The 23,078-nt window shown below is 39.9% G+C and overlaps 3 protein-coding genes across 5 annotated transcripts in view; 2 read left to right on the forward strand and 1 right to left on the reverse strand.

Annotated features, from left to right (window-relative positions):
• adam22 (ADAM metallopeptidase domain 22) overlaps positions 1 to 10,568 on the forward strand; it is a 61,775-nt gene extending 51,207 nt beyond the window's left edge. The window contains exons 25-31 of one of the 2 annotated variants that reach the window (XM_026316966.1): positions 1,340 to 1,430; positions 1,855 to 1,908; positions 2,574 to 2,774; positions 3,207 to 3,307; positions 3,498 to 3,564; positions 7,154 to 7,277; positions 7,756 to 10,568. In XM_026316966.1, the coding sequence (XP_026172751.1) occupies positions 1,340 to 1,430; positions 1,855 to 1,908; positions 2,574 to 2,774; positions 3,207 to 3,307; positions 3,498 to 3,564; positions 7,154 to 7,277; positions 7,756 to 7,776 (659 nt within the window). In that variant the 3' untranslated portion in view covers positions 7,777 to 10,568. The remainder of the gene's footprint in view (positions 1 to 1,339; positions 1,431 to 1,854; positions 1,909 to 2,573; positions 2,775 to 3,206; positions 3,308 to 3,497; positions 3,565 to 7,153; positions 7,278 to 7,755) is intronic. The other variant, XM_026316967.1, reaches the window with a different exon arrangement.
• A 771-nt stretch (positions 10,569 to 11,339) lies between these two features.
• Positions 11,340 to 15,488, reverse strand: gtpbp10 (GTP-binding protein 10 (putative)). 2 transcript variants are annotated; one of them, XM_026316968.1, is made up of 10 exons: positions 15,369 to 15,488; positions 14,414 to 14,607; positions 14,192 to 14,283; positions 13,521 to 13,665; positions 13,354 to 13,427; positions 13,181 to 13,233; positions 12,945 to 13,052; positions 12,755 to 12,832; positions 12,524 to 12,647; positions 11,340 to 11,952 (listed from the first exon to the last, which is right to left on the reverse strand). In XM_026316968.1, the coding sequence occupies exons 1-10, from the start codon at positions 15,399 to 15,401 to the stop codon at positions 11,732 to 11,734; spliced, it is 1,122 nt and encodes a 373-aa protein (XP_026172753.1). In that variant the 5' UTR covers positions 15,402 to 15,488; the 3' UTR covers positions 11,340 to 11,731. The 2 variants fall into 2 exon arrangements, with proteins under 2 accessions (XP_026172753.1, XP_026172754.1); XM_026316969.1 differs by lacking the exon at positions 12,755 to 12,832.
• A 3,685-nt stretch (positions 15,489 to 19,173) lies between these two features.
• On the forward strand, positions 19,174 to 21,295 carry osgin2 (oxidative stress induced growth inhibitor family member 2). The gene is made up of 6 exons (XM_026317379.1): positions 19,174 to 19,240; positions 19,393 to 19,529; positions 19,613 to 19,804; positions 19,920 to 20,011; positions 20,107 to 20,757; positions 20,866 to 21,295. Exons 1-6 carry the CDS (start codon positions 19,174 to 19,176, stop codon positions 21,281 to 21,283), a joined length of 1,557 nt encoding a protein of 518 aa, XP_026173164.1. The 3' UTR covers positions 21,284 to 21,295.
• Positions 21,296 to 23,078: the final 1,783 nt, after the last annotated feature.

Below are 23,078 nucleotides of genomic sequence, written 5' to 3' on the forward strand. Positions count from 1 at the left end.
GGAAAATCTAGAGAGGTGGAGGTTTGCTCTGGAAAGGAGAGGAATGAAGGTTAGCCGCAGTAAAACAGAGTACATGTGTGTAAATGAGAGGGACTCAAGTTGAACAGTGAGGTTACAGGGAGTAGAGGTGAAGAACGTGGAGGATTTTAAGTACCTAGGGTCAACAGTCCAGAGCAACGGAGAGTGTGGAAAAGAAGTGAAGAGACGTGTGCAAGCAGGTTGGAACGGGTGGAGGAAAGTGTCAGGTGTGATGTGTGACAAAAGAGTGTCAGCAAGAATGAAAAGAAAAGTGTACAAGACAGTGGTGAGACCAGCAATGTTGTCTGGTTTAGAGACAGTGGCACTGAGAAAAAGAGCTGGAGGTAGCAGAGCTGAAAATGTTGACGTTCTCTTTAGGAGTGACGAGGATGGATAGGATCAGGAATGAGTACATCAGAGGGACAGCTCATGTTAGATGTTTTGGAGAAAAAGCCAGGGAAGCCAGATTGAGATGGTTTGGACATGTTCAGAGGAGGGACAGTGAATATATTGGTAAAAGGATGCTGAGATTAGAGCTGAAGACCAAAGAGGAGGTTCTTGGATGTAGTGAAGGAGGACATGAGGATAGTTGGTGTGAGCGTGGAGGATACAGAGGATAGGGTTAAATGGAGGCCGATGATTCGCTGTGGCGACCCCTGAAGGGAGCAGCCGAAAGGAAAAGAAGATTCATGAATCCATAAATGTTTATATGTTGAGTATTTTTAGCCTTTTCTTTTTTGTTTTGTTTGTCTGTTTTTGTTAATTGTGCTTTGCATTTCTGTTTATTTTGGCTACTGCATTGGGTTCATATCTGTTCATTAAAACAAGCTGCATTTGTATTCACTAAACCATGCATGTCATTCTTTTTGTTTGTCATTATTTTCACACTCATTCTTTGTCGACAGGCTGATGTCTTTGACGGAGTGACTTGAGGTCAGATTTGAGTTCCTTTTTCATTATATGTGTCCTGTCTTTGATGCCATTTATTGGTCCTCTTCCTCTCTTACCCCAGCTTACCTCTGCAGGTTAATTTTGACCGATATTGAGTTAAAAATAAGCAGTTTTCAGTGTTATCGTGAACGGGAACCTATTCCACGTGTATGTTCCCCTGCTGAAGGGTGACAGCAGTTTGGTTGTTCTCAGTTCATTCCCCCTCTTTCTCCTTTTACACTTCTCCTGCTAAGTGTATTGTGTTTTGTGTTCTGCTGCTGTGTTTTGTGGTTTGTGTATCCCTGTGTGTCCACATGATTCGGGAAGCTAGAGAAACACATCCAATTAACACACATTTGGCTCCCTCCTCTCCTCTCTTCCATTGTCTCAGGTATCACCAGTACAAACTTCATCATCGGGGCCATTGTAGGCTCCATCCTCTTCCTTGCCCTCATACTGGCCGTTACAGTCTGGTGCTACAAGTAAGTATCCCTGTAGCCTTTAAGTTTTTATTTTTTTATTTATCAGTGGTTACCAAGCCAGTAGCTGTGCTCTCACCATGGGAAAAGGACAAATCTGAGGGGTTATGAATCCTGCAGATGATTAGGAATATCAGGAAAAAAAGAAAGATAAAATTTGCTGCACACAATTTTGTTTATATTTTCAGAACTTGAACCCTTATTGTTTGAGCACAATAATTTTAGACCTGAATTGTTTGTAAAAATCATTCAAAGCAGGAGAAAAAATATTTGTGTGATCACAATAAACATGCACTTAAAGGGTTAGAAGTAAGTGTTGCTTTGTTTAGAGGGCTCACAAATCAAACCAATGCTTTATATTATGCAGTACATTTGACAAAACCATATTTTATTATTGGGCTTAGGATACTTGTATTTGTCTTGACAGGAGCTACAGGCAGAAACGCTACGTCGAGTCTGAGGTTCACCGAAGATTCTGCCGGTTTGCTCATTTTAGCCCTAAATATTACCATATGTTGCATTTAAATTTATTTACATGACTGAGCTGTGGTAGGTTCAAGTATGTTTTAAGAGTTAGTGTTCTCAAAACACTGTTTTTTAAGTTTTTGCATAAAACAAAGCCTGTAGTAAATAATAACTCTTTGACCTCTGACTAGCCCCCTTTCTAAATTATTCAAAATGCCACACAAAATATGCATGACACACCAGCTGTGGTGGAAGAAGTAGTGTGATCCTTTAATCAAGCACCAGATTTCATTTTTGGAAAATTATTATAAGTTAACGTATCACAACTAAAAGTATACACTTTGAAAAATGGCCCCATTAATATTAATACAGACATTTTTTAGGTTTAAGCAGCATTTTTATGGAGTAATTACCCAGAGCTTAAAGCAACACCTAAACATCTGTTTTTGTTGTGTAAAGTAATTCTTGGACATGTGAAACATTAGTTAAACATACATAACTTAATAAAACTGATTTCAAGAAATGAAGTAAAAACAGCACATATTCAAAGTAAGAACAACAATGATTTTTTTGAACACCATAAATCAATGAAAAGTAACTTAGTAAGATGACCTACAGTGGGTTTTTCTTTTCTGTTATGACTGTTAACTGCTATATAAAAGCATTGCTCTGTATTTTCAGGCAAATGCCCCCAGGTGACTATGTAACAAAGCCTGGGCATGCAGATTCATTTTATAGTGACATGCCTCCGGGTGTCAGCACAAACTCCGGCTGTAGCTCCAAGAAGAGGTCAGCCTGCCTGTCGCACCTGCAGATTTGCACCCTGTCCTTCACTCCTTCCATCCCATCCATTTCTCAGAACATCTCAGTGTTTGGCTTCAGGTGTGCCATCTAATCATCACTCATTCATCTGCTGGCTATTGTGTGTATGTGTGTGCTGTGTTTTCTGATTCACTGGTGTTTTTGTGTGTTCATGCTGTGTTACAATCCTGGCTTTCATTAGGTGTCTCGCTCTGTGAACATTTTGGAAATGAACCAAAATGTTCAAAATTATGAACATTGTGCCATAGGAAAACAAAGCAAATAATTACCTCATTTCTCCATCACACATCACATTCAGCTTTCATGCTGCTCTTTCATGGTTCATAATGTTACCATCTGCTGCAGTGGTGTCTTCATCTACTTCTTCATTTACCTCAGCTTTTGCTATAACCTCATCTGCAACAGGGCAGCACAGCATTAAATGATTAGAATGACAATGTTGTACTGGTAATATTCTGTCCATGATGTGTGTGTGTGTGTGTGTGTGTGTAGATCTAATGGGCTGTCACACTCATGGAGTGAGAGAATCCCAGATGCCAAACACGTCACTGACATCTGTGAAAATGGGAGGCCAAGGAGCAACTCATGGCAAGGTAAATCCCCACCATGAGAGGAAATATTGGTCCTTCCTTTGCTGCAAATTCTCCCTAAAATCTGTTTTTGGGAAAAAAACACATTGCAGCCTCACTCATAGATGTTTCTTTCTGAATTAAGCGTCGCCCTCTGTAAATATTTTGTGTGCAATTGTTTATATTTGTGTTAATATTTTTTTTGTCATTCCAGGAAATCTGAGTGGTAATCGTAAGAAACTGAAAGGAAAGAAGTTCCGTGCTCGTTCCAACTCCACAGAGTAAGTTCTTTGTTTGAGGCTGATTGCATTGTGAGATCAATGAACATCATACACAAGGTATGCAGATAAACAGATCTTCTTGTGGGAAAATAGACATATCAGGTTCTGTTAAAGAATAGAGCTGATGTTATTCTTTATTTTGTGTTATTTATGTCAACAAATCCCATGGAAATACCAAAGTAAACAATTTTTTAGTTCCCCTCTTAGCATATATCAACTCCCTTTTCTTTTTCTGTGGCCCCAACCACATTTGCTCATACTCAACCCATTAATATAAACATTAACATAACAAATTCTCTTTCATTTCTTTAAACAGCTAGGTACTGTAATTTTGAAATGTTACTCAAACGGGTGTGAACAGTGTTTTTGTCAGAAACTATTTTCTATTGTATTTACAGCATTGACAAGAACAGATTCAGAATAAGCAATGCCTCTGGTCAGTAAGTGCAACTGTGTCTCACTTATGTTTTTAATGTTTGATTATTATTATTATGATTAAGACCAAAGGTCTGTGGCAAAGAGAATTAACTGATCAGACTTTAGCTACACAAATGTTCTTGTAGGATCAATTTATTTTTGGTTTTGCCCTTTTCATCTGATTTGTTGACACAAAGAAAATAAAGAATATTACTGTACACACACTTTCAAGGTGTAGCGTGTAAAACAAAAATCAAACAATTATAGATGAAATGATTCCCTTATATTGGAGAGAGCTATTGAACGTATGTTGCACTGAGCCTTGCAAGCTAGTCAAGACCGTGAGCTCATGTTGTCTCTTGCAGTGTGAACTCCAAGCTCTTGTCTGGTGTGTAAAGCTGTACCTCTAAACTCACAGCGTTTGCATACATGCCTGTTGACTGTGAATGAACAATTAAATGTGCACTGACTGCCTCCCAGCCTGGCGTATTGGTTTGTTTGTGGGTTTGAAGGTCTTGGCATATTTAGTAGTCTGCAGTTGTTGCACTTGTTCTCATTTCAAGCATGAGACTGACTAAGTGGCGAGAAGTTAATCGCTGGGAATGATGTGACATGTAACCAATATGCAACTGAACCTTTAACACACGACACAGTTGTCTGTGATGTTCATGGTGCAGTTTTCATCTGAAACCACACACAGGTCTGTCAGCCATCTGCTCCCCATATTTTCAATTGCATCTTGGTGTTTGTTCAGGATATCTTTGCTCTGCTCTGCTTTCCTAAAATATTTCCTCTTCCTCTCTCCTCCCCACCTCCCACAATTGCTTATTTCTGGAGATTTTCTGTCCTTTTCATTTCTATTCCTTCCTACCTTTTCTCTCTTCTCCTCCTCCTTGTGTTGTGTCCAACATCCCTCCCTCCACCTCCCACAGGTATTTAACCCCTCGCTCCAAAACAGAGTTTTATGATGTAACTAAATGGGTAGAAGATGTGAATAGAAACACTCAAGGACGTTACCTTAGGTATTACCTCAGACCATGTCCTGTACCCCACATGCTTGTCTACAACCCCCTCACTTTTGGTTTGATTTTTTTGCTTTGGTCAAGGAAACTAAGAATCTTCTCCAATCTGGCCTGTTTTTGATGAAGTTTAAAATAAAGTGTTATCAACAGCTGGCATGCTGCAGCCTGGAGTTCTTAAAAGGATTACTAGTAGAAAATTATTATTTTTTAAATTTTTCTGCTTTACATTATATATATTTTTGCCCAGTTTAAATGAAGACATTATTTTTCTTTAGTTGCATTTCACTTTGCAAATATTAATTTCATTTTCAGCTGTAGAGTATTGAGGCAAAAATTACTCCTACTGCCTGTGCCATTGTTCCAGTTATAATAATGTCATTTTACTATTAATTTCTTCTTATCCCCTCTATTGCTTCTCCTCCTCAGTCTCTTGTTACCTCTGCATGTTCAGTGTTGTTTTGTCAGCGTGTGTGTTGATTCGGCCTCGTTCATGGTGACCCCATGTGATGTCACTGTCGAGCAAACCTCGTCGGGGGCGTTGCTCTGACATCATCACTCTGCTGCTGGGACACACTGCAGGCCGCCCCTCGGATTGTGTACAAGGTCTATAGATAATCACAGACATGAGGTCTCCTTGACAATGAGGAAGCTCACGGACACTGAGCTTCTTCAAGCAAAATGTCACTAAACAATCAGGCAACATTGTAATCTGTAGACCTTCGCTGTGTCAACGAGCATATTTGTGCACCTCCCCCCATTGCAACTTTTATTGAAGGACAGACACAAAAGAGTGGAGAGATATGGAAGTTTCTTAGCTACAATTTAAGTTACTACAAAACAATTTTTACCATCAGCAATGGTACACGCAGCTGCTGTTTTTTAAATAATAATAAATAACATTGGCACTAAATAACAACCTTATACATCTTAAGTATTTGTATCCCATTACTGAGCATAAATTATTTATATTACACAAATTATAACTCCAACAGCCATAATAGTGCAATGGGTGTTATTAATTTGTGAATAAGAGATGGGCTAAGCAAGTTTACTAACCCATAACATACTATACAAAAATACTACACAAATAACTTTCCAATTTGTAAACAGCACTGCATTAAGAAACAACCAATGACCAGTGGCACTTGTAAAAATGAAGTATGTTGACAAATTAAGGAACTCATTTATGATTAGACTGAGTCAGTTTTGCTTCATTTCAACAGCCATGTGTTGTTTGGCATTCATAATATCTGCCTATGGGGCTGAGTTTCACCAGTATTTGGAGCCTTTGACACAGCAAGCTAATGGTAAAAGTTTGATTTCTTAAAAAATGATGACCATAGCATAACAGCTACTTAATAATTTAGGAGATATTGCTTTTAGAAGTGGAACCAGCAGCTCAACTGACGTCGCCACTCTTTCCACTCCTTTGACCATTTGCAGGTGTTTCAGATCACCACACAGTAGCAGTACGAACAAGCTATTGTACATGAGAAAGGCTCTCTGTGGCTGTTTCACTGGCCTCCTCTCGATTCTCACGGTCTGTTGTTCCCACACAGCTCGGGTCTGGTCTGCTGTCCCAGTTACCTCATCAATCGAACTCACTGCTCCCAGTATTTATCAGTTAGACACATTAACTTTTCAAGATTACGCACTGGCTCGGCCGACAGCAGAAGTTACCATTAGCAGCATGCTTTTTAAACAGTGGCTAATGGTGAATTTCTACACAGTCTGGCCGATGGTGTGACAGTGCTTGATGATGAAAAAGCAATGCTGGGGCAGGGTGAAACATGAGTTATATTACTTGAGACTATATCCACAACGCTGCTGGGGAACTGTGATCAGAGGCTGCCCCTAAAGGCTACGATATGGTGTGGTACACTTGTTTATTTTTTAATAGATTACATGATCTGTCTTTCTGGTGAGCAGCAAAAAGAGCTTTTAAGAGCAGCCTCTTTATGAATGAAGGTGAAAAGACAATAATTACAACAGTTGAAGGAGGATGTTGCCCAAAGTCACAGATCTAACATTAGCTCAACTTCCTTTATCTAACCTCATTTATCCATCTGTGCCTTTGGCCAACTTAATCCTAATCCAACTAGAAAAGTAGAGGCAATGTATTAATAATGTCCCTTCCTCTCCTCCTTCAGAACGCTATCCCCTGCCAAGTCTCCCACGTCTTCTACAGGATCTATTGCATCCAGCAGAAGATACCCATACCCCATGCCCCCTCTCCCTGATGACCAGAGGAAAGCCAACAGGCAGAGTGCCAGGGCAAGTATCAATCAGGAACACATTACATAATTTCAAGCTATGTTGGTCAAACAAGACAGAATGTATAATGGACCCTAGACAATCCTAACTCGCAGTTTTTCATGACTTGTGACTCACATACGGTGTCTGACTTTTCAAAAAGTTTAAATGTGTGACTAATTTGCTTTTTGACATCTCAGATGCTAAATGGTTGTGTGTCTGATCCCGACTTGCTTAAGTGTGATGATAGCTCATCATACATGATAAGTCTTGTGGTATGTTGATAATGAGACAAAACTATGAACATTGAAGGGCACAGAAATATTACTACTGATAATGTTTCAAAGTGACTAAATAACACCAGCATAATCCTTGAAGTACAGAGACAGAGCCAAATCTATGTAAATAAAAAGTGATGTGACTGAAGAACATGAAGGACTGACAGATGTTAAAACGTTTTCCTTTTCTGTGCTTTTCCATCCTCATCTTCTCTCTTCAGCTGTGGGAGACTTCAATATAACAGTCGTCTTACCCTCTCAGCAAAAGACCTTAAGGAGCTACACGTATCTCTCCTTTTATATGAATGAAAAACACAAAAATGAAACAAAATTGACTCTAAGCGAGTAAAGAGAAAGAGAGAGAGCCCCCCCACTGGAGTGGAAAAAGACAGAGGTGTGTATGAGTTAGTGTGAACAACAATCTCCGAGGCTGTCTGGCCAGACTTTCAGTGGATCTGTACAAGACTGCATAGTGCCAGCGGAGAAACCAGCTCCACATCCACTCCAGACCAGCTGGAGCTCAGCCTGAGCTGTTCCTGTCTGCTGAGGCTGGAAACCCCACCACTCTGACCCCCATCCACGTCCTAAAACCTTAAACCTCGACACATCCTCTATAGCTCGGCTCTCATCATACTCACTTCAATACAACTATCCTTCGTGTTGTTCAAGCTCCTCTATAAAAGGAGGCCCAGAGCCCCGAGCAGGTCATTGTATCACACTGCATTGCTGGATTTGTCAGATCATTTTAACGCACGTGAATCACTGTAGAAATTCCATCACTGTATGCATGAAAGAACCCTGTTTATCAGCAGCCTCCTCCTACTGAAAAGACGAATAGCAGCAGTCTGATCTGCCAGGAAAGCATGTGAGGGGCCAGTGATTTTATATCTTCTGTAAGCTTGGATACTTTCTCTCGACTATAGGTAACTCATATTGTATCACCAGTTATAGCCCATAACCCATGACATGGACCTGACCACGCCTTGCTCTTCCTTCCCTCAGTTTGTTTGTGCGTGTGTAAATATGTACAGGACAACACACAAAGAGTGTGTTTTTGCTTTTATTTTGGAGGAGGAAAAGATCTTCTTGCTGTATTGCATTGTAGACAGGAGTGGCGCTCTGTAGATAAGTGTACGGACCCCCCAGTCCTCCTTCTGTCTGTGTTTCTGTTTTTCATCCTTACGTTTTCTCCCTGGCTTTTTTCCTGTGTGACAATGTCTAGAGCTTTTTCCATTCCCAGCAAAATGTCAAAGTGTTTTTTTTTTTATATCTTAACACTGGTTACATCCATCTCTGGGAGACACGAATTGAGGAAGTATTGATAAAGATGTCAGCTGTTGCGCAATAAGAATGTTGGGTGAGATGAGATGGTATTAATTTAGCAAAACCTAAATAGTTTTATGTGACATCCCTGAGTGAAATGAATGGACTGAGATTGTTTGGTGTAGTTGTAGACGTGCCACTTTTAAGATGTATTTAGTTTGCCATGATTTTACATTTGGCTGTTTGAGAGCAATGTATTCCCAGTTTGAGAGTACATAATGTTGATGACAAGTCAGTAATGCTGAGTGTTGCTGATAATCTAACTCGGCGAGACTCTGGACGCTTAAATTGTTGATTGTGGATTAAAATGTGCATTTTGGATTTAGCCGTGATGACTGGGATATTTCGTCTTGTAAATGATTAACTATGCTGTACAGTGCTTGCTGTTTGAGCTTATGAAGACAACAGCATGACAGTTCTATATCAAATTATTTCTCTGGTAGGCTGTTTGTCGGGCCATAATGGGAAACAAGCATGATAATGAAAGACTTTTCCCCCTCATTGCTTATTACTGTTGTTTTAATGGGTCTGTATACCACAGACTATGCATTTTAGTCATGAAGGAAGTCCCATGGTTTAAAAATGACTGGAGTTTTTTGACTGGTGTCATACCAGTGTATTTGAGGTTGATAGTTTTGGAAACAAATCCCATATCACTCCCCAAGGCAGGTTGTTTGTACAGTTACAACTTCGTTTCTCTACCTTGTGTAGGAACTGTTGTCTTAACACCTCCTGTTTGCTGTTTGACATTTTACTGTTTAGTTTTTGTTCTGGTGAGGGCACTTGTTCATTTGTAATTCGTGTATGCATTAGGACTTTATAGGTAATATGATCTTCACAATATTGGACTAATATTGCTACTAGCATCTTTTTTAAGTACCTTTGTAATTTTCACTTTTTTCTCAGTGTTATGCACAGCAACTGCAGCTATTCAAACAGTAATTAAGTGCATTATTGGAATTATGTGTGTCGAGTTTGAATGGAGACATTGAGGTTTTTTGTTTTGTTTTTTTTTTTTGACACATTTGTCCCTGGGACATTCCTCTGGTATGAGCTCATCTGTATCATATATAAGGTTTGGACACAGACATTCGGCATGAGCTCATGATTTACCTTCTACCAGAGCGCTGGTCCTCTGTAAGTATTGGTCAGTGACAGAGGCTGTGAAGAGCACTATCATGGAGCTCCTGAGTAACACTTCTAACACCATGACACTGTGTTACAGTGAGACATTTTTTTGAGTTGTCATGGACATTACACTGTACAACCCTCTGAGGACTCTCTGCTAAGGCTGCAGTATTTTTTTGTTTGTTTGTTTTGTGACTGTCAGTGAAGACTGCCAGTCTTCCTGTAAGCATATTTGCCTGTGCCCACATCTGGACTCACTGACCTTAACAGGACCATCTGGCAAACATCCCCACAGATGAGCAGTTTGTCTCTGTCTGGCCAGAGACTTGAATGTATTACTGGAGCACAGTAACAACCCCTAGTCCATGTGGTCTCTTCCTGTGGGACACATCACCACTCTTCTCCATGAACCTTAAAAACCTTACATGTACTAGTTCAAATCCAAATACTGCAGTTGCTGTCTTTTTTATTTTGCCTATATGCTGTACAAACTGATGATGCAAAAATCCATTCCCATATTTTTTCCCTCTTAATCATTCAGTATTGTAATATATTTAATATAAAATAAACTTTCTTCAACACACCTGTTTATGCCAACAACTGTAATGACGTCAGATTTTGCTCCAACTTGTAGAAAAAATTGAATGGTAACCTCTATTTATTCATTGTTTTATGTTTAACATGTTACATAAGCAATTTGGGATGAAACGTTCCGATACTAACCTTATTTAATGAACAGCCAAACGTGACTCCAAGGGCCATTATAGAAAATAATAATTAGTTGTATTTTTAACCCTCTATAGAGACTAAAAACAGCAGTAGTTGTTAATGTCTGTCTGTCTCTAATCTGGATTGATTAGCTCATTTGGAAGACCCCTGTTCAAAAACAATTAAAAACACATCAGCGACATACACTCCGAGACACGTTTCTTCATTAATAAAGTTCAGAACTGGGACTGAAATTAACTGTGCATACACAAGATCTCTATGTGAGATCTCCGCATTGTTTACGGTCCGCCAGTTGATTCCAGTCCCAGTTCTGGACTTTCTAAATGAAGAAACATTTCTCCCAGTGCAGCGGCATGTGTCGCTGATGTGATTTTAATTGTTTTTGAACAGAGGAACGAGCTAATCAGTCCAGATTGGAGACAGACAGATATTAAAAACCTCTGCTGGTTTTAGTGTTAGAGTGTTAAAAATACATTTAATATAGAAAATGGTTAGCCTTGTCCTTTTAAATAAAATAAATAAATCAAATTGTCTGCCTTGTCGACCTCATGTTACTGTACAATAAAAAAAAACTATCCCAGTAACTTCTCCACAGTAACATACATAGAACAAAGATCAATAAAACTATATACAATCTTAATTTTTGATTAAACCAAGTAGATGAAACAAAAACAAATGGCTGATACAAATGCACTCAACTTTGTTTGAAGCTGCAGAAAAAAATATTTACAGATAAACATACAATTGAGTTTGTGTTTAAATAACTTTATCAGTGTTTAAATAACTTCATCAGTCTTTTTAGAATGTAACTTCTCAGAATAAGGATGGGCCTTGTTAATTCTTCTGACAACTTATGACCAAAGAAGCAACTGTTTCAACTTGAAGATCTTTGTAACACTGGATGTTGTAGCGGTGGTAGCAATTACAGCTCCGCACTGAAATTGCATAGTTTCTGTTGCTGCAGGTGGATAAATGTTGTGATGTTCACTTCCTAACAGACAGAATAAGACTCAACTATCATTGTAGACTGAAAGTTCCCTGCAACTGGTTCCTTAGTGTCTGCAGTCTGTCTTGATGGATTGCCTTAATTGCTATGGCGGCTTCTTCATCGAGGGATTCTCGGATGCAACTTTTCAAATGGTCGATGCCAAAGCCATTGGTGGCAGAGACAGGAACCACATGTCTGAAGGTGATGTAGTTCTTTGGTATCATGTCATCAGGCAACAGATCAGAGAATTCTGCAGGTGCAAAAGAAAAAACTCAAATTTTAACAGAACACTAACGGTATATATTCCTGTCGAGTGAAATGTTACAGACAGTACAAATTCTTGTGATTCTCTGTTTTCTGGTTGTCCTTTTCACTGTACTTTTGTTCTTAACATTGATCTCAGCTGTCACACTCCCACCCCTTTTCATCTAAATTGGCACAAGGAAAACTCCAAGACTACCAAAAATACAGCACACTAGCTTGAGGCAGCTACTAAATTATCTTCAAAAAAAGTAATAATAAAATTCTGATGCATTAAAATGAAAATGTCTACTGCAATCTACCCATGTGAGACAGAGGTAAACAGTAAATACTACTAATTTTTAATGCCACTGCTATGTATTGTAAGTAAGTTTCTCATGAATATTTAAAGGGGAGAAAGATTTTTTTTTCGTTAAAGCACTTAGCGTACACATACAGTCCTCACTGTGCATCATGACAAGGGACTTCTCCACTGCAGTCAACACAATGGTGATTGATTGCTACAGGGCTAAAAACCTCCAGACTAAAAAAAAATAAAAATAAAAAAAAAAAAAGCTTACCATCAGGGTTTTGTAATTGCTCCTTCAGCTCTTGTAGTTTGTCCTCAGCACTGGGCAGGTCCATCTTATTCACCACCAGCAGAGCAGGTTTCAATACAAGCTCTTCTTTGTACAACTCCAGCTCCTTGAGAGGCAGTGTAGAGGCAGGAGAAGAAGGGAGGAAAGATAGACATGACAACAAGAAGCATCATGTGATTCTTTAGACAAGTTCATTCATATTAGCAGTCTCACCTTGGTGAGAAGCTGCACAGCTTCAAAGGCTGGCCGAAAAGGTGTTTTATTTGCGAGCTGGAAACCACAAACATCTACCTACAGTCAGACAAAAAAAAAAAAAAAAAAAAAATCAAACTAAGCATATTACAATTATGTAGATATCGACAATATGTAGATGTCAGCTTATGTACATGTTGTTACTGCTTACCACAAACAGCAGCTGCTTGGTTCTCTCCACATGTTTCAGGAATTTGTGGCCCATGCCTTTGTTGATGTGAGCTCCCTCTATCAGACCTGGGAGATCAGCAATAGAAATCTACCAGAAAGAAAGAACGATAAGAACACCACTCAAAATTGGTAAACGCATAGATATGAGGGTGTGTAATAATATAAAATGTAAAGGTTTAAAGACAATACATAAAGTGCTAAATTGATTTCCTATACCTGCTTGTAATCAGGATACATCAGTTTGCCAACCTCTGGCTTCAAAGTTGTGACTGTGGGGGGGGTAAAATAAAATAATTTGAGAAAGGCAATTGCAAAAAAGAATTAATTAAAAAATAACAACATTCATGTTTATTATACCACAGTAACTGTATATAGTATTATATCCTTACATGCATAGCTGGCAATCTGAGGTGTGGCATTAGACATGGCTGTCAGGAGAGAGGACTTCCCTGCATTTGGGAACCTGATAAAAATAAAAAAAACATATATATGATAATTAGAGTAAAATGTGTAAAATTAAAGCTCTAATATGTTCACGTGTATTTTTTGCACTCACCCCACCAGGCCCATGTCAGCAATAAGTTTCAAGTCCAGCCGGATGTGTTTGGCTTGTCCCTTACTGGGCTGAAATGCAGAGTAGAAGGAACCCCCTGGTCCTCCTTTTGCCACCATCACACGATCTCCTTCAGCATTCAGGTGACCTTAATAATTTAGTTTAAAAAAAATGTTTTTAACTATACATTTTATGATATATACAATATATATAACAGCCATATTTTTTGTGTTTTAAATGAAATGTCCCTAGATATACAGTACAGGTCAAAGGTTTGAGACCACCTTCATTTTTCCACCCCAGTTTCTTAATTTTATATTGACATTTTAAGTACTGCAAGTACTCTGCAACAGTGCTATCCATTCTAGAAAGAATGCCACAAATATGTTTAGCATTTGAAAGAACTGACAACTGGAAAATTGAGGTGATCCCAAATATTTGACCAGCCGTGTAGATACAAATATCTGACCAACAGGAAGTGCTGCATCATGTAAGATACCAAGACCAATGGCTGATGAAGTTCACCACCATGCTGTCAGGAATCCACTGCAGTAAGTCATTGTTTTTATATTCTAACTAAACTATTAATGTGGGACAGTTTAAAGCAATATAAAGTCTATTATAAAACAAAACTTTCACTGACTTTGCATGGTAGGATAAGAGGCTTGGCATACCAAGTACTTTGCCCTCATCGCTGGTGACAGTGATGCCAACAGGAGCAAAGATCTCCTTGTCCTTCCCTTTGTCTCCTTTAAGTACTCGAACACTGTCAATAAAATAAAATAGTCACATCCCAAATGCACAAAAAGAACTCCGACTGACAGGTCTTTGCATCTGTTATACCACATGTTTGAGGATCTCTGACAAACATGAATCATCAATTTATGCAAACAAACCTGCTGTTGACTCCTGGTTCACCTACAAAACGCTTATGGGGGTACTTGTCCTTGATACTCTTCAAGGTCATGCTCTTTGTGGCCACAACCCAAACATTTCCACCGTCCCCTCCCTGTCCTCCAAGACGGGGTAAACCCATCCCACCGCTGCCTCCACGGACATACAGGCGGAGGTTGTCCACAAAGTTTCCATACTGCATAGAGGCAGAAAAAAGATACACAATGAGTGGATAAAACTGTTTTTAACAATAGTCTGTTGTTTGCTTATTGACTGTATCATGCTTAGTGCATTGCCCTGTTACCAGGACCCTTGCATTTTTACTATTTACATCAATACACATATAGAAAAGAAGTACTACATTTTAGTGTATCATCCTTTACATTTGGAAGTTAAGTGAGTGACACCCAGCAAATAAATTATGAATATGCTGTCTGACAAAACAATCCCAACTCAAGGTCCACTTATTAGTTTTTTTCTGTAACTCTCTGTTGTATCATGAATTTGTTTTGAATTGCTGCTACTTACAAGATCAAAAGTAAAATTTCATCCTTAGAGTGTGATTGGTCATATCACATCAGCTACTGAGTTTCTGACAGCGAAGGATAAAGCCAGTAAGTGGACCTTGAATTTGAGATTGTGTTGTCAAATTCCCGAATTCAAGAATGAGCTTTTTTGGTTGTTCTCATTATAATATCACACAGCTGAAAACACAACACTACCATGCGATTAAAATACCCAAGCCAGCTGTGCTGTTTAAACAAAACATCGTTTAAAGATTACACCACGAGTAAAGCACAAATACCAGCATAGATCAGGCAGACCGAGTCGGTCCATGTTGATGTTTTGACCGCAGTTAGCACACAGCTGAGTTAGCTCTTCGCTAATGCCACTACTACAAACGTCAGTAAATCAATTAAATTGCTTTAAAGAGACTATCGTGTCCTCTGCAGTTACCTTCCGGAAGCTGATTCTACTTATGTGGACCATCTTCAGTGGCTTTTATTGCCACATTTCGTTGTGTGAGCTGAGCTACCTGCTAAAACCACGTGTTTGTTTGAAGGACAGGAAGTGGTGGTTTCTCTCTCAGCTCATTGGTTCCCGAGAGAAAGAGGCGGGGCTTCGCGGGGCTACACAGAGCATCAATTCATATTATAAGGGACTTGTGTTTTTATTGATTATAACCACACGATTATGCCAATAAACAAGGTTTCTCTGCAAATTCTGCAAAATCTCGATGATGTTGAATATAAACTGGACCTGTATGTTATATTAAATAGCCTCCCTGTACAGTACCAAAATATATGAGCACATAGTTAATGTTCTCATAGGAGCATGCAGTGACGTCACCATGCTGTTTTGAAAACAATACAAAACTAACAAGACGTTCAAAGCGCATAAATCACAAAAATAAATAAAAATCAGTATTGAATTCTCCCTTTAAAACGTGTTTTTTTATTACAAGGTGCCACTTAACGTCTTATCTGTATACAGTATTTAATAAATGGTTTAATTGACTAACATGGCTCTTTAAGTGCTTATAAATTTGAAGTATCAGACAACTTCTCCTGTGAAGATTTATTCTATATTACTGCAACTGTTAAAGCAGCAGCAATTCAATTCAATTCAATTTATTTGTATAGCGCCAAATCACAATACAAATCATCTCAAGGCACTTTACAAAAACAATCTGTCGATCTGGTTTGTAGTGTCCAGCACTTTTATATCAGCTCTAGGACCGAGGCAACAATGAACAAAATACGATGGTCCTCAACATGAAATGTGGACAAGCCATGTCTTAATTATAGAAGTGTCCGTGTTAAGGCCACTCTGTGAGCAGCAGGGTGTCGGAGGATGCTGAGGAATAATTTTCCGACGCTCTCCTGTCTCCGTGAACGCACTCGAGCCTGCCGGTTGCAGCGTGAGATGCGCATGTGACTACAAAAGCAAACGCAGGACCCGGTTTCTCTATCACACACACATACACACGCTGGCCTTAAAACAGATAAGAGATCTTCCACCTCAGACGACGTTTGCAGGCCGATCTGACCTGAATACATCAGGTCTGCTCGGATGCGGAGGTAAGCGTGTGTGATGACCAGAGAGAGGGTGGCTTATTATCTCATGCAAGACCCCGGACAGCGGGTAGGTCCTCCCACCAGTGTCTGCCTATTTATACGGTTAGAAACACTGGCGAAGGTCGTGATAACGGGACGCGACTGGGACGCAGAGATAAATCACAGCGCGGTAAGAGAGTCTGTTGCAGGCCGAATGTGTCGGAGTGTGTGTTTGACCTAAATTACGCAATGATGGTGATACAGCCGCTGTCGCTTGTGCTACTTGTGCCTTATTGGACGCAGGTTGTTAAGGACCAGTGGAGAGTCTGGAGAGTAGTGGGAGCTGTGAGCCTGATGCGCGCGCGCGTACGAAGCATGTAGGCTTTGTAGAAGCCCCAGAAACAGCTCTTCTAGATATATTTAATCTAATGATGGTTTGAGGTTTAACCTAAATTTAGGGCTGATCTGCAAACGGTTCCGGGCAAATTAGCACAATTTGCAAAGAAGAGGCTGTGGATAGGCCTGTGAAAACTAAACGCACCTGTCAAACAGGGTCAAAGAGAATTTCTACCTTGAAACGCAGCCACATATCAAGCAGTGCTTGCAGATAAATTGTAGACTACTTGGTCTGATGGATTTTAAATGGATGTTATGGTTGTAAAAAAAAAACGTGGCTCTTAGTATAATTTGTCATCAATATCTTGCCCTTAAAATTCAGTACATGATGTTCCAGAAAAGTATAGTCCAGCCCCTTCACACATGCTTCAAAACGTGCACATCAAAGAGCAGAGTATAACAAATTGAAGATGACATCAGCCAACCTGTTGGGTTTTTGTATTTCTATTAGTATCACATTTCATCTAGGTATGTATTGTGTACTCTCAAAAGTGTCTTAAGGCAGATTGGATCATCTGCACTTTATTTTTACTTTGCCATTGTATATCATTTTAGTAAACCTCATAGTAGAAAGCAGACACATTTATCCTACTTTTTATTTGCGCTTTTGTCTCAAAAACATAACACTGTATTGTAAAACAGTGTAACATGATGCAACAATTAGTGCTGTACTGTGGTTCCATCATATTGCCTCTGTCAAAAGCTCTTAATGCAATAACATTAACATCAATAGTGATGTATTCTCTAATAATCTTAAACTGGAAGACTATGTTGGCATGTTCAGGGGACCAAATTACAACCCTAACCATCCCAAACAACACAACATCTAAAAACAAGTAGAAAGCCCTTCCTTACTAAAGTACATATAGCTTTGTAAACTATAAGGGGAGGTAGTGGGTGGGGTTGTTATTTTGATCTATTCTTTACAACATAGTGTTCAATACGATTTAAAGCTTGTGCATTAGTTTCGGATCCTTTGAAATCCACTTACAGTTAGAGAGTCATTATGGTTTGCACGGATCCAAGGGAGTGCCCAGTGAAAGTTCAGGGGGAAAAAAACACTTTTAGGGTTGTAAATACTGTTGGGGTTTGTGAAATTGAGCACTGGAATGGAAATACCAGTATCAACCTGCCGACTGGGGGTACGACATTCTCCAAACAGGGCAGCTAATGTGTGGAATCCTAATGCTTTCACTGAAAAGGGAAAACAGTTTGATGACCAAAGACAACCAGGAGGCTTACAGACATGGGTCAGACAGAGAAACGGAGGGATACAGACATGGGTCAGACAGAGAGACGGAGGGATACAGACATGGGTCAGACAGAGAGATGGAGGGAGGGAAGAAGAGGGGGTGCACGTGAAATGAGGCACGCTGTAGTGATAGCAGGGAGACATTGGGAGTTTTCCAATGTTTTGGGATGTAAGACAAAGGTAGCTTTGGCAATGTTTTGGCTATTATGAAACAGGGGCAAATGGGCACATTTTGCCATGGCCAGTAGGAAATGTTTTGGTGGAAGTGTGAATGTGTGGTTGTGGTGTTGGTATAAAAGGAGGAAGAGTCCTGATGGTTTGGTCTGTCAGTGATCAGTGCCAGGACCACATTCTCATCGTGCTGCCTCTGAAAAGCGCGGCAAAGACATAAACAGACCCAGTGGGATTAGGGTTCACTCGGAGGAGTGATCAGGGGGGATTTGCTGCCCAATGGGCACACAATGGCACTGTCTCGTAACACGCAAACACACACTACACATGCTCACCAGCAATGTTTCACAACAGATTCAAGCCTACATAAATCTGATTATAGAACTGCCTTTTGTTTGGGAAGCGACACTAGGGTTAACGGAGGCTAGCCTCGCCGCAGGCAATGTTTTGGGAGGACAGGCAGTGTGGATGGTGGCGGGATGGTAAAGATAAAAGCTGGGGCATGTAGTGTTGTGGTGGGGTGTTTCCACGTGTGTGAAGCCCCAGACAGACAGGGAGGGTCATGGGTATGTGTGGAACCACAATAACAGGATGAATAAAGGGTCTCCTCCCTCACCAGTGTGTGCATTTCTGAATCAGCTGATGATGGTTCGTGGAGATACGATCTAAGCTAATGAGGCAACAACAAAATTGGCAGAGATAAAGACAGCAGGCCAGTTTGAACTTGTTCAAATAATCTGTCCATGGTAGCAGTGGGCCTGGGTGCAAAACACAAAAGAGAATCTGCTTTTAGTTGAATACCAAATGAACAACCATGGCAATGTCTTTCTTTACATTTCTGTTGCTCTGCTCCTCCTCAGTGTTGGCTCTGGCCCAGGCTTCAGCCATGCCTCTTCTAGAAGAGACCACTCTGCCGCAAGAGCACCCACCAAGTGTTCCTGTGGTCATCATAGGTAAATTTTTTTACACTTCTGACCATTAATGTTTTCATACTCTGGCTCATTCCTTGGTCAACATCATAACATTGTTCTCAGACTAACTGGTGGCACAGAATGTTGTGTGCCTCTTTGTGATGCTAATTTCTCCAGACTGTTTCTGTTTTTAGGGAACGGGCCATCCGGTATTTGTCTGTCATACTTGCTCAGTGGATACAAGCCCTACCTAGATACGTCAACTGTCCACCCAAACCAGATACTGTACAGGAAACTTCAGGAGACCAAGCACCTACCAATCACTGAACAGGTAAAAACACCTATGAATTCCTTGCATATGTACACATGAACACACAGTCACTTAGGTCATCAATGGGATTTTTTTTCCTACAGAATCTTGAATATTTGAGTGAAGGTCTTGAGGGGAGATCAAGGAACCCCGTGGCTGTACTTTTTGACACACTGCTGCATCCTAATGCTGATTTTGGCTATGAGTTCCCCCCTGTCCTTCAGTGGAGGAGGGACAAGCAGCAGCACATCCCACATCTGGTGCTGGGGAAGGCAACACCTGGAGGTGCTTGGCATGTAAGCTACAAGGTTCAGTCTTTCACAGCCTCGTAACTATTTGTATTTTCTGTCAGTTGTTCAGTTTTTGTCCTTCAGCGACTAGTTTCTTCTCCCCACTGTTTTCCCTCCTCAGGCTATGGAAGGCTCCATGCTGACTATTAGTCTTGGCATCTGGATGGAGCTTCCTGGTGTCAACTACAGAGACCTGATGACTGGAAAATGCAGGTAAAGAGAGAGGACAATATTGACAGTAAAGATAAGGCTCAAATTTCACATTAATTCCCTGTAGCTGCCTTATTCCTCATTTTTCCTCTCTATAGAGATGTAACCAGTGATAGAGCCACCCCAGAGGAGATCTCCTTCTATTACCGTAACTATGTGAAGCTTAAGGGCCTCCAGAAGAATTTTGTTGACAACACCTATGTGACCTCTGTACAGAAATTGTGCCGGGGGCACGAGGGACCATGTCCAAAAAATGGACATACTGATCAAGGTGATGTAGGTGTGGGAAACAGTGACAAAGAGGGCTTTGAGGGAAATGGAGTTGGGTGTGTAAACAGTGGAGGCGGGGGGGCTCTCTGGGAAGTAAGGGGATACCAGCAGGTGCAGAATGACACTCATGTCCCCTTCTCTCTGTTTGCTGAGAATGTAGTTCTGGCCACCGGTGCATCTGATTCTCCAATTCGGTTAGGTGTAGAAGGGGAGGACCTACCATTTGTATTTCATAGTATGTCAGACCTGGGTTTGGCCATAAGCCGGAGAAAGTTGGATACGAACTCTGATCCAGTTTTAATTGTAGGTGCTGGTTTGAGTGCTGCAGATGCAGTTCTTTGTGCTTGCAACAGCAACATCAGAGTGTTGCATGTCTTTCGTAAAACTGTAGACAACCCAGATCTCATCTTCAAACAGCTGCCCAAGACCTTGTACCCAGAGTACCACAAAGTCTACAACATAATGTGCTCTCAGACCTACACAAACATGACTCCCTCCTCTGCTCCAAACAGACCCCAGTCAGTGAGTATTGCCTCCTCAGTGTGTGCAAAAATGTGCTCAAAGGCCCAGCTTGGTAATATGACTGGCAATGCCAGTGTCAGCCTGTTTCCTGACTACACCAGTTTCCCAGAACACTGTGTGGTGTCTATCCAGGCTGACATGAAGTGTCTGCTGCAGGGGAACAACTCCCTCAAGGCATTCAGGGTCTCTATGGTCCTGGTGCTGATCGGGACCAACCCAAATCTGTTTTTCTTAAAGGGGCAGGGTCAGTACCTGGGCCAAGATCCAACAAAACCCATCTCCTGCAAGCAGAACCCCATTGACATCCACCCCTACACTTTCGAGTGTACGAAGGAGCCAGGTCTGTTTGCCATGGGGCCACTAGTGGGAGACAACTTTGTTCGCTTTTTGAAAGGCGGGGCTTTAGGCATCACCTCCTGTCTGCTGAAGAGACTTAAGAAAAAAGGGAAGCTCATCAGCAATGGAGTGAATAACTTCATTTGAAAAAGATGATGGAAAAAAGCAGTACACATTGGTCATAGAGAACAGATTAAGCGCTGTTACCAACTGATAAAAAGGTAGAGGAAAACAAGTTGTAATATGGTTCAGTTATTAATGCAGTGTTTTCTCATCAAAAATTAGGTGTTTAAATGTTTCTGAGACCAAAAAGACAATGGATGTACACTATTAGTTTCTAAAGAAACAAAAGAGAACTTTCAAGAGTCTTGTCTGACTTCATGAGAAGTCCCCAGAAGTCCAAACTACCATGTGCCAATGTTTTCCAGTCAATCTGTAACCTCACAACTCAATGGGACCTTATTTTCTTCAGGGTTTTTTATTTGTTCAACATGTGTCTTTCAATCCATTTACTAGCAACACTTAACGTGCAGATGTATCACACTCTTAAGTCTTATTTTTCTTAACTTTAAAAGAGAGAACACTAAAAAGTAGGGTCAACTGCTCTAAATTTCTGTGCAGCATATAGTTTTTTAAGTGACGGGCATGTCCAGAGCATCTGAGAGCCTACCTACAAACATATAACCATACAGTATGTGGTTATTGCAATGTGAAACGCACACTAGACTTATCTCAGAATCTGGGACCCAGCGATTTAAACAAACCCATATTTTGCTTTTCACTAATTTCAGCTGATTCTTTGTTGAGCTTCTGTTACAGATAGTTGGAGCCATAGCCCTAAAAAATCAGAAATAAATCCAACCTGTTGCTTTGATCATGCTGCTGTTAAAGGCTTTCTATGCAAATGGTTTACTTGCAGGTCTGAATGTATACTTGGGCACCCACTGCTAACTTTACTGCGAGCATCAAGTGTCCTGGAAAGACATATTTTCTCAGTGAACAGTTAAAAATATTAAGTTTTTCTATTTGTTATTTATTTTACACAAAGAGAAAATAGAAGACATTACTAAATGCTACTACTAATCACCTTCTTATTTGATTTTTCCTGACAAAATATGAATGCTTTTATTATTTCGCAGCTGACTCTCAGCTTAATTCTTGCCAAATTAAGACATACTTTAAACTTGCACAATGATAAAATTAGTTCAAATAAAAAAAGTGTTCATCTGTAGTATAATTTGATTTGTAAAAAACTGTAACAAAAAACACCAGAATGGTCCTTTAGCCTTTGATGATAAGTGCCAATTTCATCGTAACTTGAATATAGTGTCAAAGTAAAATAATGAATGCCTTCATAATTAATTTATATTGAGCCCACAATTACAGCACTTACTATTTATACATTTTGATAATCTACACCCTTTAAGATTCACTTAATGAAAAGACAAAACAGAAAAATCACTTGTAGAATACCAATTTTTCCAATCATACCATTCAAAGTTTTGCATCTAATGATCTTTGCATCCACTTTATATTTTTGTAATTGCACTGCACATTTAATGTTTTGTCTGACATCTAAACTGCAACTTGGAACTACTCAACTGTCATTATAGTCATATCTTGGGTTTTAATTTTGTGAAACTTGATGCTTAGTTTTGTTTACTTAAAACTATATAGTAAGTACAAATTTAGATTCCTTTTGCAACTATTTCTCAGATAAACCACCTACATAAGTTCACAGGCAATTTCCCAGGTGATGCCATTTTTAAATATAGCTTCATAGAAAACAGCCACTACTGTTTTGAGTGCCAAATAACAGCTTAGAAAGGTTATGATGAGTGACAGTAACAATCTGTTTTCATTGTTATATCCTTTAGGACATTTAAATGCTATTTCTAAAAATATATGTTGCCACATGAATAATTTTTTGTATGCCGCTCAC

This window comes from Mastacembelus armatus, chromosome 16, assembly GCF_900324485.2.
Source record: "Mastacembelus armatus chromosome 16, fMasArm1.2, whole genome shotgun sequence".
NCBI lineage: Eukaryota > Metazoa > Chordata > Actinopteri > Synbranchiformes > Mastacembelidae > Mastacembelus > Mastacembelus armatus.